The 27,517-nt window shown below is 37.5% G+C and overlaps 2 protein-coding genes and 2 non-coding genes across 7 annotated transcripts in view; all 4 read left to right on the top strand.

Annotated features, from left to right (window-relative positions):
* The window catches only part of pum1 (pumilio RNA-binding family member 1), a 30,356-nt gene extending 26,644 nt beyond the window's left edge, over positions 1 to 3,712 (top strand). For all 4 annotated transcript variants that reach the window (XM_065291047.2, XM_065291044.2, XM_065291046.2 and 1 more), the window contains exons 18-22: positions 983 to 1,120; positions 1,569 to 1,694; positions 1,783 to 1,904; positions 2,032 to 2,224; positions 2,351 to 3,712. In XM_065291047.2, coding sequence (XP_065147119.1) covers positions 983 to 1,120; positions 1,569 to 1,694; positions 1,783 to 1,904; positions 2,032 to 2,224; positions 2,351 to 2,482 — 711 coding nt within the window. In that variant the 3' untranslated portion in view covers positions 2,483 to 3,712. The remainder of the gene's footprint in view (positions 1 to 982; positions 1,121 to 1,568; positions 1,695 to 1,782; positions 1,905 to 2,031; positions 2,225 to 2,350) is intronic.
* Positions 41 to 177, top strand: LOC135786099 (small nucleolar RNA SNORA5). The gene has a single exon (XR_010546858.1). It is a non-coding gene; the product is annotated as a small nucleolar RNA SNORA5 (small nucleolar RNA).
* LOC135786085 (small nucleolar RNA SNORA5) lies at positions 1,294 to 1,429 on the top strand. The gene has a single exon (XR_010546835.1). It is a non-coding gene; the product is annotated as a small nucleolar RNA SNORA5 (small nucleolar RNA).
* Positions 3,713 to 7,523: 3,811 nt separating the features above from the next.
* sdc3 (syndecan 3) overlaps positions 7,524 to 27,517 on the top strand; it is a 34,455-nt gene continuing 14,461 nt past the window's right edge. Inside the window, exon 1 of the mRNA XM_065291042.2 lies at positions 7,524 to 7,873. Coding sequence (XP_065147114.1) covers positions 7,820 to 7,873 — 54 coding nt within the window. The 5' untranslated portion in view covers positions 7,524 to 7,819. The remainder of the gene's footprint in view (positions 7,874 to 27,517) is intronic.

Genomic DNA, 27,517 nt, shown 5'->3' with positions numbered 1-27,517 from the left:
GTATGAGTTAAATTTGTTTCCAATCATTTATTTGTCCACCCGCAGCTTTGTCAAATTCAGTGTTTCCTTGTCGGTGGACTGCACTGGCCAAAATGGCTGCAACATTAAATCGGTGGTAATGGGCCCCATGTTCTTATAAAGTGGATACTGGGGACAGAAATCAAACTACGTACAAACATTTAACTCAAGTAGATAGCTACTTTATGCAATTTACTCTTGCATTAATATTGGGTTAAACCCTTGTGTTTCTGTAGGTTTATCCAGCTGAAATTAGAGAGCAAGTCCTGCAGACTTCAGTTGGTCTTCAGTTAAATTTTACAGGCAGCCTACCAGCTCATGGTCGATGTGTTTGGAAATTATGTCATCCAGGTATTATGCAGTGCCCAAAAATAGTCCTCTTGGTTACTTTCTATAGCAGGGGACTATTTTCGGGCACTGCGTAATATCAATGCGCCTGCTGCAGCCTTGTTACCGCAGCAAATCCTTGATTATTACGCCAGAATGAGAGTATCGTTCCTAGCCATATCGCGTAGAAAATCTTTTAATTTTCCGTCGGTCTTGGTACACAATGTAACTACAGAGTCAAGTTTTAAATAGGAAAAATATCAAAACTCTTTGGTTATTTTTTAGCGCAATGCTAATGGTCTAATCAGATTCAATGGATTATGCTAAGCTATGCTAAAAATGGTACCCCCAGAACCAGAGATCAACTGAATGGATCCCAAAATGATAAAAATCAAATGTTTAACTCTAGGGGAGCTGGAAAATGAGCATATTTTCAAAGAAGTGGAGTATCCCTTTAAGGTATCTTCAAAAAACATGACAACACAATGTTAAGCAAATGTACAATGTTAAGCTTAATCCTGGGTTTATCTAAACCTTGTCTGTGAAACTGGACCAAAATTATTTACAGAATCTCCATGAATGGTAAAGATTCAATATATCTGACAGTTTTTACATCAAACATGTTTGTTTTTTACAGAATGAGATGGTTCGGGAGCTTGATGGGCACGTGTTAAAGTGTGTGAAAGATCAAAATGGCAACCATGTGGTGCAGAAGTGTATTGAATGTGTTCAGCCTCACGCTCTTCAGTTCATTATTGATGCCTTCAAAGGGCAGGTGGGTCTCTATGGCAGTTAACCTGTTCAGCAGTTTAGATTGGTATATGTTTGAATTAAGTGTTCATGTGGGATTTTTATATGATATGCTAAAAGTGGGGACTGTCCCATTTTTCATTTAAAGACAATTGCAGAATTATAAGTTTCAATCTTAGTTCCCTGTCTGTTAAAATTTGCAGCTTTGTCAAATTCAGTGTTTCCTTTTTAGTGGACTACACTGGCCAAAATGGCTGCAACATCAAATAATTAGTCAATGGGCCCCACATTCTTAAAGTGGAGACTGGGGACAGAAAACTGACTATGTACATATAAAAAGAAACTATGTGTGTTCATTGTGTAATATTCCTGTGTTAACACATGAAAAAGAGCTCCCTGGCATTGCTTGTTTTAAAATGTACTTAAAAAAAAAGAATACATTATAATTAATAACTGTGTACTGTATTGTGCAGGTGTTCGCCCTCTCCACACACCCATATGGTTGTCGGGTGATCCAGCGTATTCTGGAGCACTGCTTGCCTGAGCAGACCTTACCTATACTGGAGGAGATACATCAACACACTGAGCAGCTGGTCCAGGTAATTTATGAAGAACGTCTTGTTTTCAGGAACATAGGAGTAGTTTTCATCCATTGTGCTCGTCTAAACCATTTCTCTCACTATCTAGGATCAGTATGGGAATTATGTAATTCAGCATGTGTTGGAGCACGGCCGCGCAGAAGACAAGAGCAAGATCGTCTCGGAAATTCGAGGAAACGTTTTGGGGCTCAGCCAGCATAAGTTTGCCAGGTGCTTACAAAAATATAGGCATTTAGGGAAAACATACAAATCATTGACCTTTAATTTTGTATTCCAAATTTTCTTTAAGCCACTGGGAAAGTCTCATATTTGGGGCATACGTGTTTTTTTCCCCTAGTAATGTGGTGGAAAAGTGTGTGACCCACTCGTTGCGTGCGGAGCGAGCGATGCTGATTGATGAGGTGTGCAGTATGGCGGACGGGCCCCACAGTGCCTTATACACCATGATGAAGGACCAGTACGCCAACTACGTTGTGCAGAAAATGATTGATGTTGCTGAGCCTACACAACGCAAGATTGTAATGCACAAGGTACAGCTTCTATTTCGATTTCAGCATGCTTCCATTCCTATTTTGTGTAAAAGTGGAACCTCTGAAAATTATTTTGTGCACTTTAAGACCATTGTGTGTGAATAATACATGTTATTGCTCTTGTAGATCCGGCCCCACATCGCAACGCTGAGAAAATACACGTATGGAAAGCACATTTTGGCCAAACTAGAAAAGTACTACATGAAGAACGGCGTTGACCTCGGCCCGCTCTGCGCTCCCCCTAATGGCATCTTGTAAAGCTTTCCCATGACTAGGATGTTTCCACACCCAACATAGGAAGGTCTGGATGAGATCGCCGAAACCTTCCCATCATCGCAAAACCATCTGTGGGTCATTGTGGCCCTTTTTTTTGTCTCCCCTGTTTATCTCTCTTTTTGAATATCTTGTTTTACACTCTACTACCTAAATAATGGTCCTTTTTTGGTCCTGTATGTATGTATGTAATGAAAGAATATTTGATTTCTCCCGCTTTGGAACATATAGGCTTGTGCAAACACACTTTATTGCTCAGCAACACCTTTCTAACGTGCATATTCTTTCATAACACACATTATTGCTAACACTTGATTGCTAACACGCAGACATTTAGCATGGGAGACGTTTTTGGTCTTGCTTCTATAAACTATTTAGTGCATACTTGGTGTAGACCTTTGCATATATATATAAATATATATATAAAACTTTGTAGTTTTTCTGGTTTTTGATGTCCAATCTGTATCTATAATCTTCCCCAGTAGTGAATACATACTTCTGATTGTATAATTGTACATTTGTAAACCTTCGCTAATGTAAATGTGGACTTGCTTCTACAGCCCTTTTTTGGTATGAGGAGAAAACCGACAATGGAAAAAAATCTTGTGCATTTCAGTGTAAATTCTCACCTCTTTGGTTGTGGTTTTGAGTTATGAGTTGTTATATATATTGTAAATTGTAATATCAAAATTTTTGTTGTTTTTGAAGCCCTTTGGATTATTACTGCATAGATGTACAAAGAACAGAGAAAATGCGCACTCTGCTTTTAGCCATTCACCAGCCACCCCTTTATCACCTCCACTCATCCCTTACTTTTTTTAAGGTCTTTTATAGTCCCTCTCTCGCTCCAGGGCAGGTAGCAGCAAGCGCGTTTGTGTGTATGTGTGTGTGACGCGTTAGACTGCCCTGGGTCCGGGTCAGAGGTGTGTACAGATTTGCCATTCTTTTGTCTACTTGTAAGTGATTGTAACATACTGGCCATTGGTTTTTGATTTGGAACACTTCTCCGGTGTATATTTAAACAGCCTTGTGTATATTTCCTATGATTCTCTTTATGCAGGCACACTTGTAACCATAATGTGTATAGGTAACAGATTCTGTGTGTGCTTTCTGCCTGGGCAACTATTTTTTGTAACTCCAGTTGTAGATTGTCTCTAAACAATGTGTGATCTTTATTTTGAAACAACAATGAAAAAAAATCAAAATTTAAAAAATGTCTCCACTCTTTTTTTTTTTAATGTGCTTGCTTTGTCATTGGGCCGTTTTTCCGATCTGATGAATCTATCTGATCGTACGTAATTCTACAAGATCATTTGAAACTGCACTTGTGAATCGCTGAAGTTCATGTAAAATATACATGCAACTAATGAAAAATTAATAACAAAATTTAGAAAATTAAATATTTAAAATTTAGATATTTAAAGTATAATAAATAATTTTGGAATACAGTGTAATACTACCTATTATTTTAATGGTGTGTCCTGAGGAAAAGGTTTTGATACAAATATTTTGTTATATTTATGGTGTTGCTTAACTTGAATCACATTTTGCATTTGAAAGTGCTAACACGAGCCATTCAGCTAATCAATTTGTAGTTCAGAAGTTCAGTGAATAGTGCTTTAAGCATTTTTATCTTAATCCAGATAATGTATAGGGTTCCAAAGTGAACACTGATCAAATGTAAACCTTGTACTGTAAGTTCCTTTGGATAAAATTGTGTGCCAAATGTAAACCCCCAAAAGAGGTCCCTGGGACAGTGTAGATAACATTTCAAGACAAATGGGTCAATGACAAATCAAGCACCTAAAAACATTACTTTAAAAATGGATGTAGGGTAATGCATATTTTTGAGATAAGAATAGTGTGTTTAAAAGTTTAATTGAACAACATTTCGGTACATCATAATGATTTTGATTTTTTAAACCATATGTTTAAAAACACCATTTAAAAAAAATAACCATGGTTTTGTTGTGGTAAAAGTGTAGTAAGCATGGGTTTTTTTGGTGTATTGATTACATCAGCAAAACCATGGTAACCACATAACAATGGTTTTTAAAAACCGATACCAACAGCAACAAATGATTTGCAACAAATGACATAAGATTGTGTCTGTTTATGATAAAGAGATTAAAGCTGTCCTCATGCAATCCAGTAACCAAGCTGATAAATAATAAATAGGCTTCTCTTAAGGTATCGCACCTGTAAGCATACAACTAGCCAAATATTGGAAAGATATATTAAATTAACATTTCACAACGAGTAAATTGTAAATTACAAATCAATTTTATGTAATAGCTGCACCCCAGTCTCATTATATATTCATGATGCAGGGGCGGAGCCAGACATTGTAGACATTGGGGGCTGAAAAAATAGCCTGAAAAAAAGCTATCTATGGGTTTCAAAGCATGGTCCCCTGCTAATATTTTTTCTCCATTTACGGCAGCTTTATAAAGTAACATTTCTTAATCCTATACTATTTTTAATCCTATTTTAACCTTTTTTTATATAAGAGAAGTTAAAGTGTCATTGTCAATTTTTTTTTTGTTACAGTTTCAAAATGACAATACAGAGAACACAGCATATTTTGCCTATTTTTGGATAAGAGAAGTTAAAATGTCATTGTCAAAATTTGTTATGTTACAGTTTCGAAATAACAAAACAGGGAACCTTGCTGTGTTCTCTGCATTGTCATTTCGAAACTGTAATATAATTATTACAATTAATTAATTAATTTACTTCTCTTATCCAAAAATAGGATGAGCATGATTAAAAAATTGTAAAAGTATTAACAAATGTTACTTTATAAAGCTGCCGTAAATGGAGAAAAAATATTAGCAGGGGCTTTTTTAAAATTAAAAAACAGGTTAGTTTAGTAAAACATGGTTTTGCTGATAGTAATCAATGCACCAAAAAACATGGTTACTACATTGTTTTACTACAGTAACCATGTTTTTTTTATTTGAACTAAAATGGTTAATTTTCGTAAGGGAAGAAATGTCAGGGGTTAGGCTACATTGTCTGTTTCCCAGGTAATTTTCATGCACTCCATGCGTCTTGCTGATTGTTTATTTGATAGTGCCATTTAAAATTATACTCCTAAAAATAGTTTGAAAATGTTAAACAACTTTAAACCAACATTTGAGAACTATACATTTTAGATCAATAATAAAAAAATGATAATAACCATTATAGACAACATTAGCTTGCATTTCTAAGCTAAATTACTAGCTTATTAAAATTATTTAGCTACATGTTTTTGTTTCTTAGGGGCATTTATAGCAATTGCACCCTTTGACTTTCTGGTTGCACCACCTGACCTCTGCAATAAATTTACATTTAACAGACTTGAATGCTGTGAATGCAGATTTGACGTGTGATATCAATTTCACAATTGTACCTTTTTAAATACGATTAAAATGTGTTTGATAAAATAATTTTTTTCTAGTTTTACATCGGTTGTAGCACCTGACACAGAAAGTGTACCAGCAGCCTACTCTTTACATTAAAGTGGCTATTTTTTCAGTATTTGAGATAAATCTACAAATCTTTCATTCAGCCATAAAGACCCTCTGGGGGTCCCTGGATAATGTGATATGTGCACTGTTTTTACTTGTTAACTTTTAATAAAAGGCCCATGATTGAGATTTCCGACATTTAAGAATTTTGAAATTGTCGGATAAACGTTTTTCAATTATCCTAACACCCCCCCCCCCAAAAAAAAACAGATATTTGTGAAATTTGTTATAGGAAATGTTTCAAAGATACTATAATGTCAAAATATCAACAATTAGTATTATTAAAAGAAAAACACTGGAAATGTATTTGACCTAAATTGGTTTTATAAAATAAAGTGGCATGTCATAATTATCAAGTTTTTGCCCCGGACACAAAAATATGCATCATGTCGTTGACCTAACTATGCTTGATTTAATTAATTAAATTATTATGGATAAAAGGATCCTATTGATTTGCAACAAATGACATAAGATTGTGTCTGTTTATGAAAAAGAGATTAAAGCTGTCTTCATGCTATCCAGTAACCAAGTTAATAAATAATAAAGTAGGCTACTCTTAAGGTATCGCACCTATAAGCGTTCAATAGCCAAATATTGGAAAGATATATTATATTAACATTTTACAATGAGTAAATTGTAAATTACATATCAATTTTATGTAATAGCTGCACCCCAGTCTCATTATATATTCATGATTCAGGGGCGGAGCTAGACATTGTAGACATTGGAGGCTTAGCCCAAATCTAGGGGTTTCAAAGCATGGTCCCCTGCTAATATTTTTTCTCCATTTACGGCAACTTTATAAAGTAACATTTCTTAATCCTATACTATTTTTTAATCCTAGTTCACCCTAATTTTGTATAAGAGAAGTTAAAGTGTCATTGTCGAATTTTTTTATGTTACAGTTTCAAAATGACAATACAGACAACACAGCATATTTTGCCTATTTTTTGATAAGAGAAGTTAAAATGTCATTGTCAAAATTTGTTATGTTACAGTTTCAAAATGACAATACAGAGAACCTTGCTGTGTTCTCTGTATTGTCATTTCGAAACTGTAACACAACAAATTTTGACAATGACACTTTAACTTCTCTTATCCAAAAATAGGATGAGCTGGATAAAAAATAGTAATAGGATTAAAAAAATTTACTTTATAAAGCTGCCGGAAATGGAGAAAAAAATATTAGCAATCAAATTATAGTTTATAAATGTGTACATAATATATCTAAAATCTAAACTATTGTTAAATATGTATGTAGAACGGTTTTGATATTTTTTTTACACTGGAGATTGAATGACAACGCAGATATAAATAAAAACGTCTCTATTACAGATGAGAAAAATATTTTGCAGTGTCTTTCAAAAGGCAACGATATAAATACTGGCGTTGACGCTGATGCTCAAGAGGGCTGCAGGGGGCATCAACCGCACGAGGAAAATCCACCCGACGCCACAGCACACGAGAGAGAGAGAGAGAGAGAGAGAGAGAGAGAGAGAGAGAGAGAGAGAGAGAGAGAGAGAGAGAGAGAGATCTGGTCTTCCCTGCTTCCACATCCATCAAGTCCCAACAACTAAAGTCAGAGGGGAGGAAATCACGAGAGGCCGTGCGCGCTGTTTCTCGGCTTTCGCGTGGTTCCACGGGATTAGACCGTGCCGTACGAGATCACCGGGCAGACGGATGTACCGACGGCAGCCTGCCCTAAAGTTGGACACCGAAAACTGAGAAAAACGTTCACTCCTAGTATCTCAACGAGGGAAGCAGAGGCTATAGCGCGAGATTCGCGTTTAGCTGCGTCTGGAGCACCATGAAGCTCCCGTGCTGGATAACACTGGGGCTGTTGCTGGCGCAGAGCGCACTGGTAAGACTGACTATCTATTGTGATCTATTGTTATGGGAGGGCGAGTTACGGTCGGGCGTTCATGCTCACGGCGTTCAGGGGTGTATGTGCGTTCATATTTGCGGTAAAGCCTATAAACAGAGAGCGTGAATCGTAAGGTCATTAATTAGATTAGAGTGGCAGTGTGTGTGTGTCTGATGCCTTGGTGCTCAATTGTAAATCTTGGACGCGACCCACATTCTCTCGGCTGACCGCAGACAGCGTGTCTCTGGCGGCCTGGGAAGAGCTTCAAGTGGGCTGAAGAATGCTCAGGGCTGGGATACACGAACCAGGCACCGCTAGACACCCTTGCCTTGTTTGGTCCCGTAGCCATTTTATTGGCCCTTGATCTTTATGTGTGTCTGGGTAGGTGGGTGTGCGTGTGTTTGTATTGTGGGTCAGGGGCGCACAGTTAGCTTCACTGGTTGTGTGATTATATTGGTGCAAATATCGTGCGCGTGCACAAACTGTAATTAACGCGTGGCATCTAATTAGGCTGTAATTGCACGTCTTTTGTCCCTTGTTTTGGCGTATGGTGTTCGCCTGTTGGTGGTCCATGCACATGGTACCGTTTTCTTTGTGGGCTGTAGAGTATTACAGCATGGCTGCATCAAAAGGGGTTATAGGCACAGGTAATATGCGGAGGTGTTGGCCGAGCTAAATGTGGCGATGATCATCGGATGATTTTGGCCGGAGATTGCTCTATGTGGGGTGGGTCGGGGGTGGCAGGCTGCGCGGAGATGACGTCATTGGTTTTCGCGGCAGGAGAGACATGCAGTCCACCCTCAAAATTTACCTTTAAACGGTATCAGAAAGAAAGCTTATATTATGTCATTTAATACTAAACTATTAAAGAAATGTTAACTGTAATGTGAGCTTCTTTATTTTTGTGTTGAGCATGAGCTCTTCTTTAAAAGAAAAATGCTACTGGTGGTATTTTTTTACTTCCATATTCACAACATTATTTGAAGCTCCTATTCACAATTTCTACCAAATAGAATACATTACAACTTAGAATAACTAGAAATATGTATTTTTAGTTTTTTTCCAGGTCTTCTCTTATTTAAAATAATTGTAAAGGTGAAAGTTTGTTGAGGGTGCAGTCACAAGGCTCGTTGAGCCTAAACCTTTATGTACCTTAGGATAAAGTGTTATATAATAGAGGATGGTTATTGCAGAACCCAAATATGAATGAATGAATCATCACACTTGTATTGTAGTATAATGCATAATTGGTTATTTTTCCCATTTCAAAAGGAAGTATCATGTGGATCTGGCCAGTGGTGTCATATCCTCTCTAGCTTTGTGTGCCAGATAGTTTAATTTAGATCTGGGAATTGAGCTAATGGACACACATCCGCTCCTGAAAGCCGTTCATGTGTGTGTGTGTTTTAAAGGATCCTGTTGGACTCCTGGGTTCAGAACTGAATCAGTGTTTTGTGCTGTAGACGACAAAGGCATCCATAGAGGGAGGGAGGTGAGGAGGAGGGAATGGAGAGAAAATGAGAAGAGAGGAATGTGTGAAGCAATTTGACACAGGAAGTTTCTGCTACTGACTTACTAGGCTGCATAAAGGTCTCGGTTACACCGACCCATAAGAGTTGGACAGTGTGTTTTAAAGTTTTGATTGGGACGCACTACGCTCAAAGTGTGTGCGGCCTGTTGGATTCACTGTCGCTTTGCTTGGGAAAATAACCCAATGTGATATTGGGGTTAAAGATGTTTGGCTTGATGACTAAGAAGTGAAGTGAAACTTCAGAAAGGAATAAAGCAACTGAGAGGAAAAATGTTTTGAGATTGCTCTTTTTATAACTGAGAAGACTTGTATGTATCAGAGTAGTACAAATAGTTATTAAATAAAACAAGTATACAAGTATAGAGCTAAAGATATATTAAACTATAAAAATGAATCTGGTATTGGAATTGTTTTTTTAGAATAACTTAATTTTGCATTAAAAGTGCCGTAGAATGTCAAACTGTATTTACCTAGGCATATATGAATTATAACACTCTGTACATGATAATGACACATCAAGAGCATCAAACACGTTTGTTTCCTCATTTTTATGTAAACCTTGTGCACGTGAAAGACTGCTGGAAAACAGACCAATCTCAACATGACAATGACTGTGATGTCACAGTTGAGATGTATGCCCCCACATTAAATTAAGTACAAAGTTGTGACTGCTGAGTTTATGCTATATGCTAGCGTTTAGGCTTAAGTTCTACTATTGACTTTACAGTTATGTTTTGCAGGTTCGTACTGGAAAACCTCCCCACAAATGTATCACTTGTCCATTAACAATCTCCAAACAATTAGTTGTTCTTAAAAATCTGTATTTTTCTGTCTAATACAGGCTCAAACATATAAGGTCTGTTTATTAATGTGAGCTAGTGACATGAGCCTCAGAGCAGAGCAATCAGAGCAGAGCCAAAATTATTATTCATGACCGATAAATCGACACTTTCTTTCAAAGGATCAATCCTAGGGTTGCAAATGGACATGAAAACCGTTTCTGGATAATTTTTGCACTTAATAAAGTTATGTACCTTCTATGTAGATATCAAAGAACAATTTAACATATTATTTCAATGCATACTTTAGCACCTTTAAAATTGGATACAGGTTGTTCCTGCTATAGCATTGCAAAGGTTGTGGGTTTGATTCTCAGGGCACACGTGTGCTTATTAAATGTGTACATTCAAAGTCGCTTTAGATAAGCATCTGCCAAAAGCGTATCTTACTCAGTGTCCGATAAATGCATTTAAATCATGCTTTGGCGTAGTATGTTCACGGACACCCCTGTTTAATGTCGGTCCAAAAAATCGTCTACATTTTTAAAAGCAAATCTCTGTTCCTGCCACGCATTTTTGGCATGCATAATCGTGACTCAGTACATACTTTCCAAGTGTTTCCTAGAGCTTTCAGCTGATGTAAAGTGTTACTAAAGAAAAAGCACATTATCAGATGCACCAAATGGTACCGTGTACTGGTGTGAAGTGTTTCGTTTAGAGGTGTCAGCAGAAGAGGTGGTCCTTATCACGCCTTATCATGCTCACCTCCCTTTGACCTCCCCACATTCATCAGCCACCTCCTCCGTGATAACATGATGATGGATGTTTTTAGTTTGGTTTCTGGGTCACGGAATATCTGTGATTTAATTTATTTTAGTTTGAAAAATCCTAAGGTATGAGGTGATCGGAAGACAACCAATCCTCGATTGAATATAACGTGAGCTAATATTATACCGTAGTAGTGTGTTTAAGGTTCCCAACTCGTATGCCGAGAGCAGAAGAGAAAATATGAATTGCTGAGAGAGGTGGAAACGAAAAGGAGAAGGAGAGGTGGAGTCGATCAGGGCTGGTTGCTCTTTCCCAGGAGACGCCGTTCCTCTACCTGTTCTGCACAGTGTCGCCATGACAACGACAGGGCACGTCTCAGTCACAGCCTTATCACGTTCTCTCTCTCTTTCTCTCCCTCTCGTCTCTTATTGTGCCATTCACACTCTTTTCTATCTCTCCGTCATTCCCCATTCTCTCTTTTTCATTCTGTTTCTCTGTCTGTCTCTATCTCTCTAATAATTAAGATGCGGCTCCAGCAGTCTGGAGGGGGAGGGGGAATCTCTCCATACCTGCGAGAGACAGACAGACACAGAGAGAGACGGCTTATAAAAAAATCAATATGTAAACTATATTTAATTTAGTCTGATGTGTGGACATATATAACAGTCTATAGCATTATTTTCTTTAAAGGTGTGTGTGGCTGTAGAGCTCATAGATGGCAGTTTGCGATTGGGTATCTCTGAGAACCCGCAGCGAGATTGAATGGGTTTTTGCTTTTCGAAATGGTGAGCGTTGTCCCAAATTTATGTGTGCTGGTGTGTGCGTGCCACGCTATAATAAGACTCCAAATTAGAGAGCATGGGTGGGAAGGTTTCCAAAGCCACAATGAATTTTAAGATGCCTTTCCAAAGATGCTCTGTAAATATGAATACGGCCATTGTAGCCAAGCGGGACAGCCTCTAGCCTAGAGAAAATGTGCGTCTGCGCATCTCCTTCCTTTTCCTTCTCACGCTTCCCTAGCTGTTTATTTGTTCCGCAGATGTTTTAATAGCCTCTTGCTTGGGGAAAGGGTAGGGTTGGTGACACGTTTCCTTGGAGATAGAGGAACAGAAGGGATAATTGGGTTAACGAGAGAATGGGGCGTGGCCGTGTGCTCCGGGGACTTCTGGAATGCCGCTAACTTTCCAGTAGCAGGGTGGGGCGAGGTGAATGTCAAATGAGCATTCAGAGAGTGGAACATTAACATTCATGCATTTGGCAGACGATTTTATCCAAAGTGACCTATTATAGGTATGCAGTTTGGGGTTTGAACACACAACCTTTGTGCTGTCGTCATTGTGCTGAGCCACAGGAAAACATGTAGAAACAGCCAAGAGTTAATTGGACACGAGAAATGTTTAGATAACGCTGGTTGAGCGTGTCGAAGATTATGTGCGCCCATTAATCAACAAGGTCCGCTGTTTGCATTTTTCATAAAGACAAATGACCGAGGACATTTCACATACAAGCTTTTATTCGAGTGCGTACATGCATGCGTTTAATGAGATGCTGTGTAGGTTGATGGCTTTTATTTATATTTGCTTTGGAATGTGGCATGGGTGACATATAATGTGCGTGGGTGTAAATTTTCCAGGGGATTTCCTGACAGGAGCGGGTTTACATTATTTAGTGGTCGCTCCCCATGGAGGCTGGCACAAATTAGTGTGTACTACTCTACTGTCTGGAAAAATATACATGTTGCAATTGTTGCAATTAACGTATCATAAACTTTCTACACGTCTACTATATTCTCAGTCTTTTTAATTCATTAAAGGTATAATTTACCCGAAAATGACAATTTTGTCATCGTTTACTCATCCTCATGTTGTATGAGTTTCTTTATTCTGTTGAACACAAAAGTAAATATTTTGATCAATTATGGGAAGCACACAGTTGACGGTACCAATTGACTTCCATAGTCGGAAAAAACACATATTATGGAAGTCAAGGGGTATCGTCAACAGGAAAAAAAACTCATATAGGTTTTAGAAAAACATAAGCGTGAGGAAATGATTCCACAATTTCAATTTTTGGGTGAACTATCCCTTTAAACAGCTTTGGGTGAGTAACAAATCAAAATTTAAGTCCCTCTCTAGTGAGCTGTTTACTTGAGAATAAATAAAATTTATTTTAATGCTACCATTTAATAAAAAATTCCCAGTGAGTTAGTAATAAATATTTGGTGTGGCATGACTCAATCAAGCACGTAAAAAAGTCAATAAAAAGGCAATGAGTAATTTAAAAACAAACATACACACTTTTTTACGTATTTGTCAGAAACTTTAGATAAGTGCTGTAGAAAAATAAGCTCCCCACCAAAAGGCAAAAATGTGCATATAACCCACATCCTAACTTAAACTGTCTCTGCTGTATCCTTCACACTCGGCTCCATTTAATCCATCTTCACTTTGCATTTCCTTTGTTTCTCAGTCTGAGCACATCAAGGCATGCACAAAAGGTCATACTCACCTTCAGTATAACCTCTGCTGAAGCTTTAATCACTCAACAGTTTGCTGTTTTTGATCCTCAAAGCTCCGAGTCGTCTGCGTGATGAAGCTGAGAGCTTTGTGCACATTGATGTGCAAATCAGCACACGTCTTTGCGACACAATAATGAGAACAGGTTTTTATGGAAGGTGGAGTTAAGAGGCTCATTGAATCTGAATTAAGGCTTGTTACTCTGATAACTTGTTAATTGGAATATGTGTTACATTAGCTGATGAAAATGCGTGCTACAGATTTCATTCAGAAACAAGGGAGATCATCAGAAGAGTTTATTGTGTGGTTTGCCATGCATACACATTTTCTTACAGTGCAAAATGTATTAAAGGAAAACAACACAGTTTTTTTATATTTTACTATGTTCTTACTTCAACTTAGATTATTTAAAACATACCTATCTTTTTTCAATGCATGCACTTAATCTTTGTACAGCGCGTTGTGACTGTGTTAGCATTTAGCCTGGCCCCATTCATTCCTTAGGATCCAAAGGGATGAATTTAGAAGCCACCAAACACTTCCATGTTTTTCCTATTTAAAGACTATTACATGAGTAGTTACACGAGTAAGAATGGTGGCACAAAATAAAAGGTGCCGATTTTTTAAAGCGGTTAAAAAATTAGAACTATATTGTATGATGGAAGAGCACTTAGTTTTCAGCACTTCGACCTTGGCGTGCAGTAACATCATCACTTCTGACTATTTCCCTTCTCGCTAGGTCGAAGTGCTGCAAACTAAGTGCTCTTCCACCATACAATATAGTTCTCATTTTTTATCTGCTTAAAAAATTGGCCACGTTTTATTTTGTGCCACCATACTTACTTGTGTAACTACTCATGTATCAGACTTTAAATAGGGAAAACATGGAAGTGTTTGGTGGCTTTTAAATTCACCCCTGTTTGGATCCTAAGGAATGAATGGGGCTAGGCTAAATGCTAACACATTCACGACACGCTGCACAAAGATTAAGTGTGCGCTTTGAAAAAAAATAGGAAAGTATTAATTAGTCTAAGTTGAGGTAAGAACATAGTAAAATATTTGAAAAACGGTGCTGTTTTCCTTTAAGTTCATTCTATTTAACATAATTTTGTTTAAACATTTGTATTTAACTGTAGCATTTGCATGAAATGTGACATTGGCATGTATGCAAATAGTGGTTATTTTGTTTGGTCTTTAGTTTGGTTTATATCCAGAGTGCATTTAATAGGTAAACCTCAGTATTTGACAGACCTCTCAGTTTATACTGCAGTAAAAGATTATGTAACTTAAAGTATTGTTGCAAGAGTAACTGAATAACAGATTAACTGCATGTCTGGAGGAAGAATGAAATGAATTTGCTTTGTTTCAAGTGATGATCTGTTTTTCTTAAGTACATATCTGAGACATATTTGCATAATAGTCTGTACCACAGACATGAATGTTAAGTTGTTTTAATAAAAATGTGGTGAAATGTCAGAATGCTGGCTAAAGAGATTCAGTTCTGCAAGTGTTTGATATGGGGGAGTTGGCACTTGGCACACATACACACATCTGATGATATACAGGCTTCTGTCAAGTGTGGACAATGACTAAGAAAGAGACCCTGTAAATAGCGCTGAGATCTTTCAGTCCTCAACACAAGCGCTCGTGTAAATTTCATTAAAATTTATATCTTAATATATGTATATTGAGGGGTGAGAACCATAAGGGCGTAGGTGACATTTTACCAACCTTACAAGAGTTTCAAAACAAAATAATTACTATGGTTTGATCTGACTGTGCAATCTTTATAACTTAAAATTGATTAAGATTTCACTCCTGTCCTACCCAAAATGTCACTGACGTCCTTTTTATTCTCACCTTTCTGTATATACCCACCGATCAGCCAGAACATTATGACCACTGACAGGTGAGGTAAATAACACTGATAATCTTGTTATCATGGCACCTGTCAGTGGGTAGGATATATTAGACAGCAAGTGAACATATTGTCCTCAAAGTTGATGTGTTAGAGGCAGTAAAAATGGGCAAGCGTGTGGATCTGAGCGACTTTGACAAGCCAAATTGTAATAGCTAGACGACTGGGTCAAAGCATCTCCAAAACTGCAGCTCTTGTGGGGAGTTCCCGGTCTGCAGCAGTCAGTACCTATCAAAAGTGGTCCAAGGAAGGAAAAGCGGTAAACCGGTGCCAAGGCTCATTGATGCACGTGGGCCCGTAACATGTAGTCTGATCCAACAGATGAGCTACTGTAGATCAGGTTGCTTAAAAAGTGAATGCTGCTTCTGATAGAAAGGTGCATCGCAATTTGTTGAGTATGGGGCTGCTTAGCCGCAGACCGGTCAGGGTGCCCATGCTGACCGTGGACCACTGCTGAAAGCACCTACAATGGGCATGTGAGCATCAGAACTGGACCATGGAGAAATGGTAGAAGGTGGCCTGGTCTGATGAATCACGTTTTCTTTACATCACGTAGATGACAGGTGTGTGTGTTGCTTACCTGGAGAACACATGGCACCAGGATGCACGATGGGAAGGACTTAAGGGATCCGCTGCTAACATCTTGGTGCCAGCTACCACAGCACACCTTCAGAGGTCTGGCCTTGATGGGTCAGGGCCGTTTTGGTGACAAAAAGGGGACTGATACACAATATTAAAGCGGTGGTCATAATGTTATGGCTGATTGGTTTATACTTTTCTTTTATATGCAATGATATATATATAATAGTTAATTCCCATAAAACTCTTGTATTATTTACTTACCCAGACTATGTTGTGAACCATGATTCACACATCAGCGATGTTATTCATCCCTTTTTGAATTCTAGATGCAAATGGAGGCTAAACCTAGCTTTGGGGAAGGACAAAATTATCAGTGAATGCTGAATTTAGTTTCAGTGAGGTCCTCTTACAGGGCTTCCAAAGTCTTTGCACGATTTTTCAGTTTCTGTAAGCTATCTTCACAGAAGTGTACAACCCTTTATGAATTTCAGATTTTGTGTTTTATAAATAACAGAAAAAGACTTTGAAAAAAAACAAGGATATTCTGTAGCTCAGTTTGTAGTAACACCAAGATCAAGGGTTCGGTACATAGGGAAGGCCTGTACTGATAAATATGAAAAGCCTAAACGTCTGTAAGATGATGTAAAAGTGGCTGTCAAATACAATGACTAAATTTGTATTTTTTGGTGAACGACCTATTTTTTATTAAAGAATATAAGGCTATGTCCACACGAAGCCGGTGCATTCCCTATCCGATCATTTTTTTTGCTTGCTCTAAAAAAATAATCCGTAAACACGAAACCACTGAAACCGACTGAAAGCGGTGTAGTATATATGCCGGACCAGTATGGGGCGCTGTAATTCTGCCACAGATATACACTATACACGGAGAAGAAGACTTTGAGCATGCGCATAACCAACGTATGGTGTTGTCCATTATCGCTTGTTGGTCACCACAATTGCATAGAAGCAATAGATTTTGCTGTAATAAAGCTAGTAGGCTTTAGTAGCTTCTGTAGCACGAACACAATCACGTAGTCCGCCGTTATTGTTGTTGCTGTTACGTGTGACGCTTCCGACACGTGATGTGATGACGTTTTCGCTTCACAAAATATACGGATTGGCTGTACAGACGAAACCGCAAGGGTGTCGGTTTCCGATTTATCCACTTTAGGACCCGGTTTCAAAAAATAGCGGATTCAGTCTCCCAAAACGCCGGATCCGTGTGGATGAAACGCCAATACGATAACAAATTTATACGTATGCAGTGATACGCGTCTCCGTGTGGACAGCCCCTAAGTGTTGAGGTAGTCTGACCTAAAAGCTTTTCTGACTGTAAAATGCAACTCTGCCAGGATCATCAAGAATATCCTAAGGTCTGCGCTTATGTTACGGCTACTGCAGTTTTGAGGGATTCCGTCTTAAATTAGATCAAGACTTATTCTCGCCTTCTCCCATCTGTTGGCCCCCAAGTGAAGTCCTAAGGCCAGTATCAGTTTAACACTGTCATTTACACAAACACTGAATGACTGTACAGCTGATATATTGCTGTGATTGTAAAAAAGTCCCTCTTTCACAGAGCGACCGTATTTCGGCTTTTCTGTAAGCAAAATAAATGAGTCCAGTAATGTTTATTTTTAGAACACATGTGAATACGAGAAATTTCGACTGAAGTGCTGACCAGCAATATTTCCTTATGTATTTTATACACCATAGCTAAAAAAAAAAGGTCCTATGTGTGTGTTACAGATGGTTCACAAAGCCAGCTGCTACCGCACATGCAGATTAAAAAAATTGAAAGAAATGATGTTCACACGTCACGTGCAATATCTGAGAGTTTCCTGTGTGATGATTGTCAGAATGTGACAAGTACACAACACATGACTAAGGCTTGATGTTCTTTTGTGTTATTTAGTTTGCTGCCTGTCTGCAATACAAATCACATCGCTCGCTCTCAGCGCTCTTCTGTGCACAATTTCTCAATGAAAGCTGAATATTGTTGTTAAATAGCTGTCTGTCATTATGTCCACTTGTGCAAGCAGATGGAGGACAGGCCTGAATCAGCTGCTTCTGTCTGTTTTTCCCTCCGATGGTTCCTGTTCATCTCGAGTCTTTACTTATCATATTGTGCATGGAAAGTGATATTAATCGATCCGGGTTAAGTGAGATACACGTCCGCTCGGACAGATGTGCTGGAAAGCAGATTACTGTACGCTAGTGTGTAGGGATGAGAGATTACAATGAAATCACCTGCTGGAGGTCGAAAGAAACGAAACGAGAGGGAGTGTAAAACACGGGGACTAAAGAGCTTTGTGCAATGGTACACAATCTAGTGAATGGATTACAGAGGCAAAGAGAGGACAGAAATGAGAAAAAGACGCAAAGATTAACATGGAGAAGGAGCATCATCTCTTAGACAGCAACACTTATGTTTTTTGGCTGTTTTGAACTTCTGAAAGTTGTTTTTTTATTATTTCTATAACCTCCTGCGACCCAGAAGATGAAAGGTTTTTATATTTAGATGTATTTTACATACATGAAGGATTGTGGTTGAAGAAAATGTTACAGCAAAAAAGCAATAATGTTGTTTATTTTTTATTAAACGTCGCTTGTAGTGGACATCTGGTCTTGGTTGATTGTGAAATGTAATGATATAATAATTTTCATGTGGGTTTCTGCTAAAATGTCTTTTTTTAGTTAGATGAAGAAAACGCATCTAAACAGTAAAACAATGTAAAAAAATTACTCTCATAGTGGAGTTCGATTCAGGACATTTTAGTCTTTACACTAAAAATGCTGGGTTATTTTCAATAACTCGATGGGATGTAATCTAACCTATGCTGGGTTGTTTCAACCTAATGTTATTTTAACCTAATGTTGGGTCAAATATAAACGTTAACTGGCGCTGTCCCGTGATGTAATGTAAATGTTAATCTATCACGACAAACTATATATTGTTGGAAAGGTCTAAGAATGTAGTTTTCATATTTCAAGACCTTTTAGCAGTAATAATAATGCAGTAACTAAACCTCAAAGCAAACCAACACAAACCAGTTTTTTGATAATTTTATGTATTAAAAATTAAGTTTTACAGTCTAAAAAATTCAATTATTGCATTTTTTATTTATTACAAGTAAATGTAAACTGCAAAAAAAATAATATTTTCACCTCCAGACACTTCTGTGAAAAACGTCAAAGTGTCTTCTTTAAAACAAGACCAAATTAGGCTTCTAGACCATGAAAATGCCGGAGTTATATTATTTTAAAGGTGTACATCACCTTTTCACCACACCCCCACTCAAAAAGGGCTGTGCCAGTTAAATGGTTAATTTAACCCAATGGCTGGGTTTGTCCCCTTTTGACCCAATGGTGGGTGAAATATTTTTTTAAAGTGATTACTAAAGACATTTTTTAATAACGAGTTTTAAGTCACAAACTAAACGATCAAGCCAACAAAAAATTATTACATTAAGCAAAAAAGTTTTATTGTTATATTAAGTAATAAACATCTTCATTTGTACATTATCATTAAACTGAGTTTTGCCATGGAAAAAATAATTAGGAAACCTGACCATTGCACTCTGTTGCATATTGCATTATATGCTTTCCTGAGTTAGCCTCACGTCTTTTATTGGACATGAGATGAGATGATCTATATTCTGGTCATATGAGACTGATTCTGAGGCAAATTTGATTCATTTAGTTTTATCTTTCGAATCACATGATGACGACATGGTGGTTTTGTAGAGGTCACTGATCTGGGCTGGCAACCCAAAGCTCACAGGTCCTAAACTGTAGTGTTAGATAGATACCCTATCATTACTGTGCCCTTGAGCGTGGCATCTAACCTCAAGTTACTTCAGCAAGAATGCCCTGTAATTACTGTACGGTATTTCACTAAACAACAAGTACATCATCTGTGGTGGCAACAGAGCCGCATTTTAATTAAAATGTCTTTTTCTTCTCATATATATTTCTATTCTGACGTTAGTCTATTTAAACATGTATAGATATACCCTCTATAATATGCCCTGTCTGTCTGTCTCTTGTGCAAAAGCATACACACAACGGTAGTGTGTGGTAAATGGTGGTTGTGAAGTTATAAAAGGACCATGCAAGTACTCCATATGAAGTGATGTATTTTAGGTTAACAAAAAAAGCAACATTTATTGACTATCTGATGAACAGACTGAACCACACACATGACGGACTACATACATGTTGTGACAAACTTTGCGTCGAGCGCCCTCAAAAAAAGTCACCGGCCGCCACTGCCTCACACGCCACTTCCATGTCCAATTCATCATCCATCAAATGCCTTAAGCAAACAACAATATACACTCTACAACAGTGCAGAGTTAAATTATCGAAAAATCACAATCCTAACCTCTCCATACTGCAATCACAGAAGGCCAGAAAGTAATTAATCTTTTATGAATTGTTAAAATATTGTTGTCTGCGAGTTTATAAAATGTAACTTAAATGTGTGTTTAAAAAAAAAAAACACCAATAAATGGCTGTTAAGATTGTAGTCTCATATGAAGCGGGTGGAAACTTGGATTCAGAAATGGTATTCCTTACGTCAGGACTTTACAAGCGGATGGCTTTCTTTGTTATTCAGAGCCGAAACAAGATGTTTTAAAACGTGTTGTTTTGTGTTTGTTTATAAAGGGAGTGGATGGTAACTGTCTCTTCTCAAGCTTCAAAAAGCCACAAAAGCGTCATTAAAGGTGACAAAGAATGCATTGATACAACATGCTGCATTGTTCACTGACTTTATTAAGTGCAAAAATGATCCAGAGACGGTTTCACGTGTCCATTTACACAACCCTAGGATTTGTCCCCAGATTAAAAATTCTATTATTACCTTATTTAAAAGGTTCATGAATAATAATGTTGAGCGCTGCTCTAATTGGCTGTTTCACAGAGCAGTTTCTTCTCAATTTTCAATGCCTGAACTGTGCCATGTACATAGTTTAGGACAGCTTAAACAGTCTACTATTTAAATAATGCATCTGGAACAACAGCAAAATCCACAATACAAGAACAAAGAAGTGAACTGCGTTATTTGTGTACACATTTGTATGAAAAGAAGAGGCACAGGTCCAGACTTTCCTAAAATAATGGAATATAGTTGTTTTTGAACAAACCCATTCATAGGCCTTCAGGACATGGGAAAATATGACAAGTTACATAGTTATTTAATGATGCTTTTGCGTTCTTTTGAAGATAGAAGAGAGGCACCATTGTAAACAAAAAACACAATACAATGCATTTTAAAATATCTGTGCTTCGATTCTTAATGAAAAAGAAAACCATTTAAGGGCACATCTGACTTTTTCCATGTTTAAGTGCTATAATTGGGTCCCCAGTGCTTCTATCAACCTAAAAAATTTGAAAAAGAACAACCCAGTGACTTAGTTTTGGTAAACCAATCTCTTCAAGCATGTGCCAAAATAGGCCATGCAATTTGGCTCCCCCTGTGATGTCAGAAGGGGATAATACCGCCCCTTAATCTGCACTATTCAACCACGACAACACCATTTTTGCTCACACCTACAAAGTGGCAATTTTAACATGCTATAATAAATTATATATATATATATATATATATATATATATATATATATATATATATATATATATATATATATATATATATATATATATATATATGATAATTTGAGCTAAAACTTCACATACGTACTCTGGAGACACCAAAGATTTTTTTACATATTAAAAAAGGCTTGCGAAATGTCCCCTTTAACAACATTCAGACAAACATATCAAAAACTTGATTTAATGAAAAAATGTACACAATATTTGAGGGGGTACTTTATTGTGAATTTGGTCACGTTACACAGAAAGCTGAAAAAAGTTGACAACACCCGTTTTTATTAAATGTTATCATGCCACCAGCAGATACATTTTTATTGTCGTTTGCCGTGCAGCAAATTACAGTCAGTAATCGTATACATAAGTGACTAGACATAGCTGTGCAAGCTTAACATACTGTATAAATATAAAGTATAAATATACACATAGTGTGATATAAACACGTTGAGGTAGAATCAAAAATAGTAATCCTGCATGTGGCCATGTGCGTATTCCTGTGCAGTGATTTAGGGAACAGGTGTTTCGTGTCTGTTACTGATATCATTGCTTGGCACAGCTGGAACGCTTTATTGACCAGTCAGCTTCTGGAAAAAAAACCATCATTATTCATTATAGGAAATATTGCATGCACATACAATTTTGTGCTTCTAAATATAACAAAAGGATGATCTCATTACATAAACATAACATAATGAATGTATGGGCAGTGTAGCTAAGAAGATACATTCTTGACGCCGGACCAAGTTTCCAAAGTATTTCTCCTCCACTTCTGTAATCGAGTCAGGTATGCTGTTACTGAGCAACAACCTTCCATAATACAGTACTTTATAAGTACCCCAGTCAAACATACAGCTTCTGTGTCCCCAGAAAGCCCTACAATGTATTTTTGCACAGAGCTATACGTACCTTATCTCTCTTTATATTTGCGCAGCAAAATTGAGATTGTCCCCAAAGATATGGGAAATGAGGAGCTGTGGGCGCGCACAGAAGTTCAAACACACACACTGTGAACAGCAGGGGCTTCTGGGAATGGGGGAGGACTGTTCATAATCACAAAGACTGGCCACACACACTCGCCCTTACATGCACACCCACATAGACACAAAGGCAAACCATTCCCTAGCCCCTGGCTGCATTTTTCAGCTTCTTTGAAAAGTTTCTTAGGAACACGCGAAAAGTTATGATCCCCGGAAAGCTCCATCTGCTTTTGAGGAGAAAGCGTTCATTCACCCAGACATAAAAACACACACAAAACCATCATTTCAACTTCTGAAACGCAGTGTACTTAGACACACAGCAGATCTGCACTTAGGTTAGGGTAGTACAAATGGTCACCCGCCATAAACGCATGATCGGAATATGCACATGCTCTGCTTATGTATGTTAACCTGGTTTTACCCAGTGTGGGTGGAGTTTATCCTAGACAGCAGTGATTATGGGTACTGTAGGCTGGCTGATGCGTGGGAGAGTGGTCATGACTCGGATAATATACCATGGAAGTGTTTCCATAGCAACTCTTGAGCGGAAAGCTCCCTCCGAGACGATCTCCCCACATCACATTTGGATAACCCAACCCAAGACAGCATTGAAAATCTTCAAAACATGTTTACAATTTTATGTTTGTGATTAGAAAAGCGCTTATTGTTGAAAATGTTGAATGCTCTTTCATATAGAAGTCGCTTTGAGCATTTGTTAAACATGTAAATAAACAATAACTTCATCTGTTCACGTATAAAAAAATTATTTGTGACCTTATTCTGTAACAACTTTCTTTGCTTCCTAAACAACTTTCATTTTTGGCTGACATTTCTGCACTTTTTTAACCCCTCACTTTCAAACACCTGTCATGTGGAGTCCGCTTTCAATATCCCATCAATTCTCTAAGGTCCCACCGTATTTTTTGTCTCATTTAGTATCAGTTTAACTTTTTAATATGCCATACTACAGTACACAGATAAAAAATACACTGCAAATGTTCAATCTGGCAAATGTTCAATCTGGCAAATGTTAAAGATGGTTAGATTTGATCACAGCACTTGCAGAGTACTTGTATGCAATAGAGATGATACTGACACAAAGGGCATCTTACACACATGGGCATCTGACATGGTCCAAATCCTGTGGGATTATGGGATCGCTTGCTGGTTGGATTAAGGATTGTCCCACAGAAACAGCCGTCTACCACGCACGCACGCACGCACACACACACACACACACACACACACACACACACACACGCACACACACACAAAATCATTTGCAGGTAAAGATGGTATTCTGTATAACTTGGAACATTTTAGTACCAAAAATGTGATTGAATTTAAAAAAGTGCGTGTGAATGTGTGATTTGAGGTAATGAGGTCATTACCTACTGACCAACTCACCTCTTAACTTTACTTAAACAATGATCTATGTCTGTCTCTCTCTCGTCTGTCTCTCGCTCTCTCTCTCTCTCACACACGCACGCACGCACATACACACACATACACACGCATGCACACACGCACGCACAAACAAAATCTCTCCTCACAGCTGCTGTGTCCAGTAAAAAGAAGCCCTTGGACAACACCAGAAGTAAAACAAATGTGGCAGGAAGGAAAAAATAAAAGATGTATATTTCTCTCCGCTCTTTCTCTTTATGTGCTGCCAGACAGATGGACTAGATATTTACATCTGACTCCAAAAAGCTTGCTTCACACTCCCCCCACATATACACACACACATGCACATCTCTTTACGCACTCACCCACACGCACAAACTGTTTGCGAAAGAAGTCTTGCTGTGTGAGCCAATTCCACCCCCTTAATCATATCGTAGACCAAATTACACCACAAACCAACCCCACCATTACAAGGGAGGATACACAGACGTACACAAACACACAATTTAGCCACATATGCATATTGGCTAAGTCTTGGTTCAAGAGTAGGAGATTTGGCACGGTCATGTGTGATTTTATAAAGAAGAACTCTTAGATCTGGTTTATCTAAAGCATATCTTTCTGAAATTGTATTAGAGTAGATTGCATTCGGTAAATAGTCTTTGGTTAATAGATTTTCAAATGGAGTCACAGTGGGAGCCAATTCTCTGGCGCTCACATGCATTTGTGTAATAAAAATAACATTTTAAATACATTGGAGTATTTAAAATGGTTTTGGGATGAAATGAATGAGAATCTCTTTTGTTGGCCAGTGCATGTTTGGTAACGATTTTACCGAGATACATTTGTTTAACCTGATCTCACAAATTACGTGAAATAGTCATGAAATATTTTGCTAATTTTTCCGTGTCATTGTCACGTATTGGAATTTTTTCTATTTTCTTACCATTGTCGCTTCGGTTTGGGGTTAGAACGACTTTCTGTTATATAAAATGACATCCTTACCCAAACCCAACTCTAACCCTAACATCAGGCGACAATGGTTTAAAAAGCATACAATTTTTTTTATAAAACAATACTTCATAGCGCAAACAGCAAATCTAACCCCAAACCGACAATGGTATAGGAAAAACTGTTGAGTAACCAATACGTGAAACTGACACGAAAAGAAAGTCAATGGCGGGAATAGTGACAATGAGACATAAAAATTAGAAAAATATTTTGTGACTATTTCACGTAATTTTTGTGATCATGTTGCATGTGCTTCACCTTTTTCATTACACATTTCATCTTTTAGCCTGCATTGGCTTCTAGGTAAAAATGATGGTTCTTACACATTTTAAAAGCAAAACAATAGGTAACACTTAATTTTATAGTGTCTTTGTTACTCATTACATGCACTTACAATAGCAATAAACATAAGCATTATTTGATGCAACAAATCCTAAAAACAAAAACAAAATATTAAACCCTGTAGTAGGTACATGTTGTTAATATTTCTCTGTACCTAAATATAATTTTACTGTAACAAGTACATTATCTAAATTGTTTTTGTATTATTACAATAATACATTATGGGCCGGTTTCCCAGACAGGGATTAGACTAGTCCTAGACTAAAATAAATGTAAGAGCTGTCCAAAATGAAAACAACTTGCACTGACATATCTTAAAATACATGGTCTTTGTTTTGCCTCAACATGCACAGAAGTAATGTTTTTAGTTAGGCTTGTTTGTTAAAATTAATTAGATTTCCTAATTAAATTGGCTTAAGCTAATCCTTGTCTGGGAAACCACCCCTATATTATATTATGTAAAATATTTTCCTATATTGCTCAGCCCTATGTGGTACTAAAATATTGGCTAGATCTGAATTAACAGGTACACAGGAGAAAAGATTGACGCATGCTTCCACAGATGAAATAGACTTTACAAAACACACAATGTATTTACGCCACATACAGGAATGAGTAAAGTTATAATAGTGTCTATGTGTACTAAGGCTTAAAGAAATGCTGATGTGACAGACAGCTTTAAGTGTGTTTTGGCCCAGCATGTGTTTATGTGTGGGGGATTATATGGAGGGTATGAGAGACTTTATGGGTTTTAGTGTTTATGGGGTGTTACTGAAATGGAGAGCAACCAGTCATGAGGGTGGGGGAAGGATCGGACGAGAGGAGTTAAAGGCTGATTGAGGAAAAGGGAGGTGAAACAGGAACTCTGATTTTATGATTTTTGCTAAATGTAAATGATTGTTTACATCCTTTCCCATGGCAATATATTAATGCATGCATTGCAAAAAGTTCATTGTTTCTTATTATTATAACTACTTTGAACAAAAGAATCACAATTCTTTGATATCGAAAGTTAACTAAATTTACAGCTGTCAGGGAGCTTGAAACAGGTTTGCATTTACCCTATAGATGGAATGTGGTCATATGCGTTTTTCACCACCTCTGTATGTTATTTTCGTAGTCTGATAACAAAAGTTTTGAAACCTGTTCACACCTGTATTTAGAAGAGATCACTTTTGATCATATCACCTGAAACGCATCTTAATCCCAAGTGTAAACCGGAACAGAGAGGCAGCTTTATGCTAATGCTTACTAATGCTTTATACTAATAGCATCGCCATGAGCACTTCATGCATTGCTTTTTCACGTTGAACATTTGTGCTTTGTGAAATGCAAATTCCCTAACATCCAAACCTTGCTGACTTTATTGTTTTTTTGAAAACACGTACAGTAACTGCCGATATACTTTTTTCATATACAGTACCAAACAAACATTTAGCCATAACTAGTTTTTATATATCTACATTTTATGCAGTGAAGCTGTTAAAACTTGAATAACAACATGCAATTGTGCGGTGACCAGAAAAGACAACAAACAAACTGTATCTTATTTTAACTTCTTCAAAGCAGCTAGCCTGTGTTATGATAATGACCGCTTTGAAACCTCTTGGCATTCTCTCAGTGCTCATGTGTTATCCACCTGAATACTTTTTCGGCAGTCATTTCTTATATACTGCACTTCAACTGGTCCAATATGTACAGTCTTGTTCAAAATAATAGCAGTACAATGTGACTAACCAGAATAATCAAGGTTTTTAGTATTTTTTTTATTGCTACGTGGCAAACAAGTTTCCAGTAGGTTCAGTAGATTCTCAGAAAACAAATGAGACCCAGCATTCATGATATGCACGCTCTTAAGGCTGTGCAATTGGGCAATTAGTTGAATTAGTTGAAAGGGGTGTGTTCAAAAAAATAGCAGTGTGGCATTCAATCACTGAGGTCATCAATTTTGTGAAGAAACAGGTGTGAATCAGGTGGCCCCTATTTAAGGATGAAGCCAACACTTGTTGAACATGCATTTGAAAGCTGAGGAAAATGGGTCGTTTAAGACATTGTTCAGAAGAACAGCGTACTTTGATTAAAAAGTTGATTGGAGAGGGGAAAACCTATAAAGAGGTGCAAAAAATGAAAGGCTGTTCAGCTAAAATGATCTCCAATGCCTTAAAATGGAGAGCAAAACCAGAGAGACGTGGAAGAA

This window comes from Paramisgurnus dabryanus, chromosome 19 (genome assembly GCF_030506205.2).
Source record: "Paramisgurnus dabryanus chromosome 19, PD_genome_1.1, whole genome shotgun sequence".
NCBI lineage: Eukaryota > Metazoa > Chordata > Actinopteri > Cypriniformes > Cobitidae > Paramisgurnus > Paramisgurnus dabryanus.
Note: the sequence above shows the minus strand (reverse complement) of the source record. Positions and strands in the feature narration are given on the sequence as shown.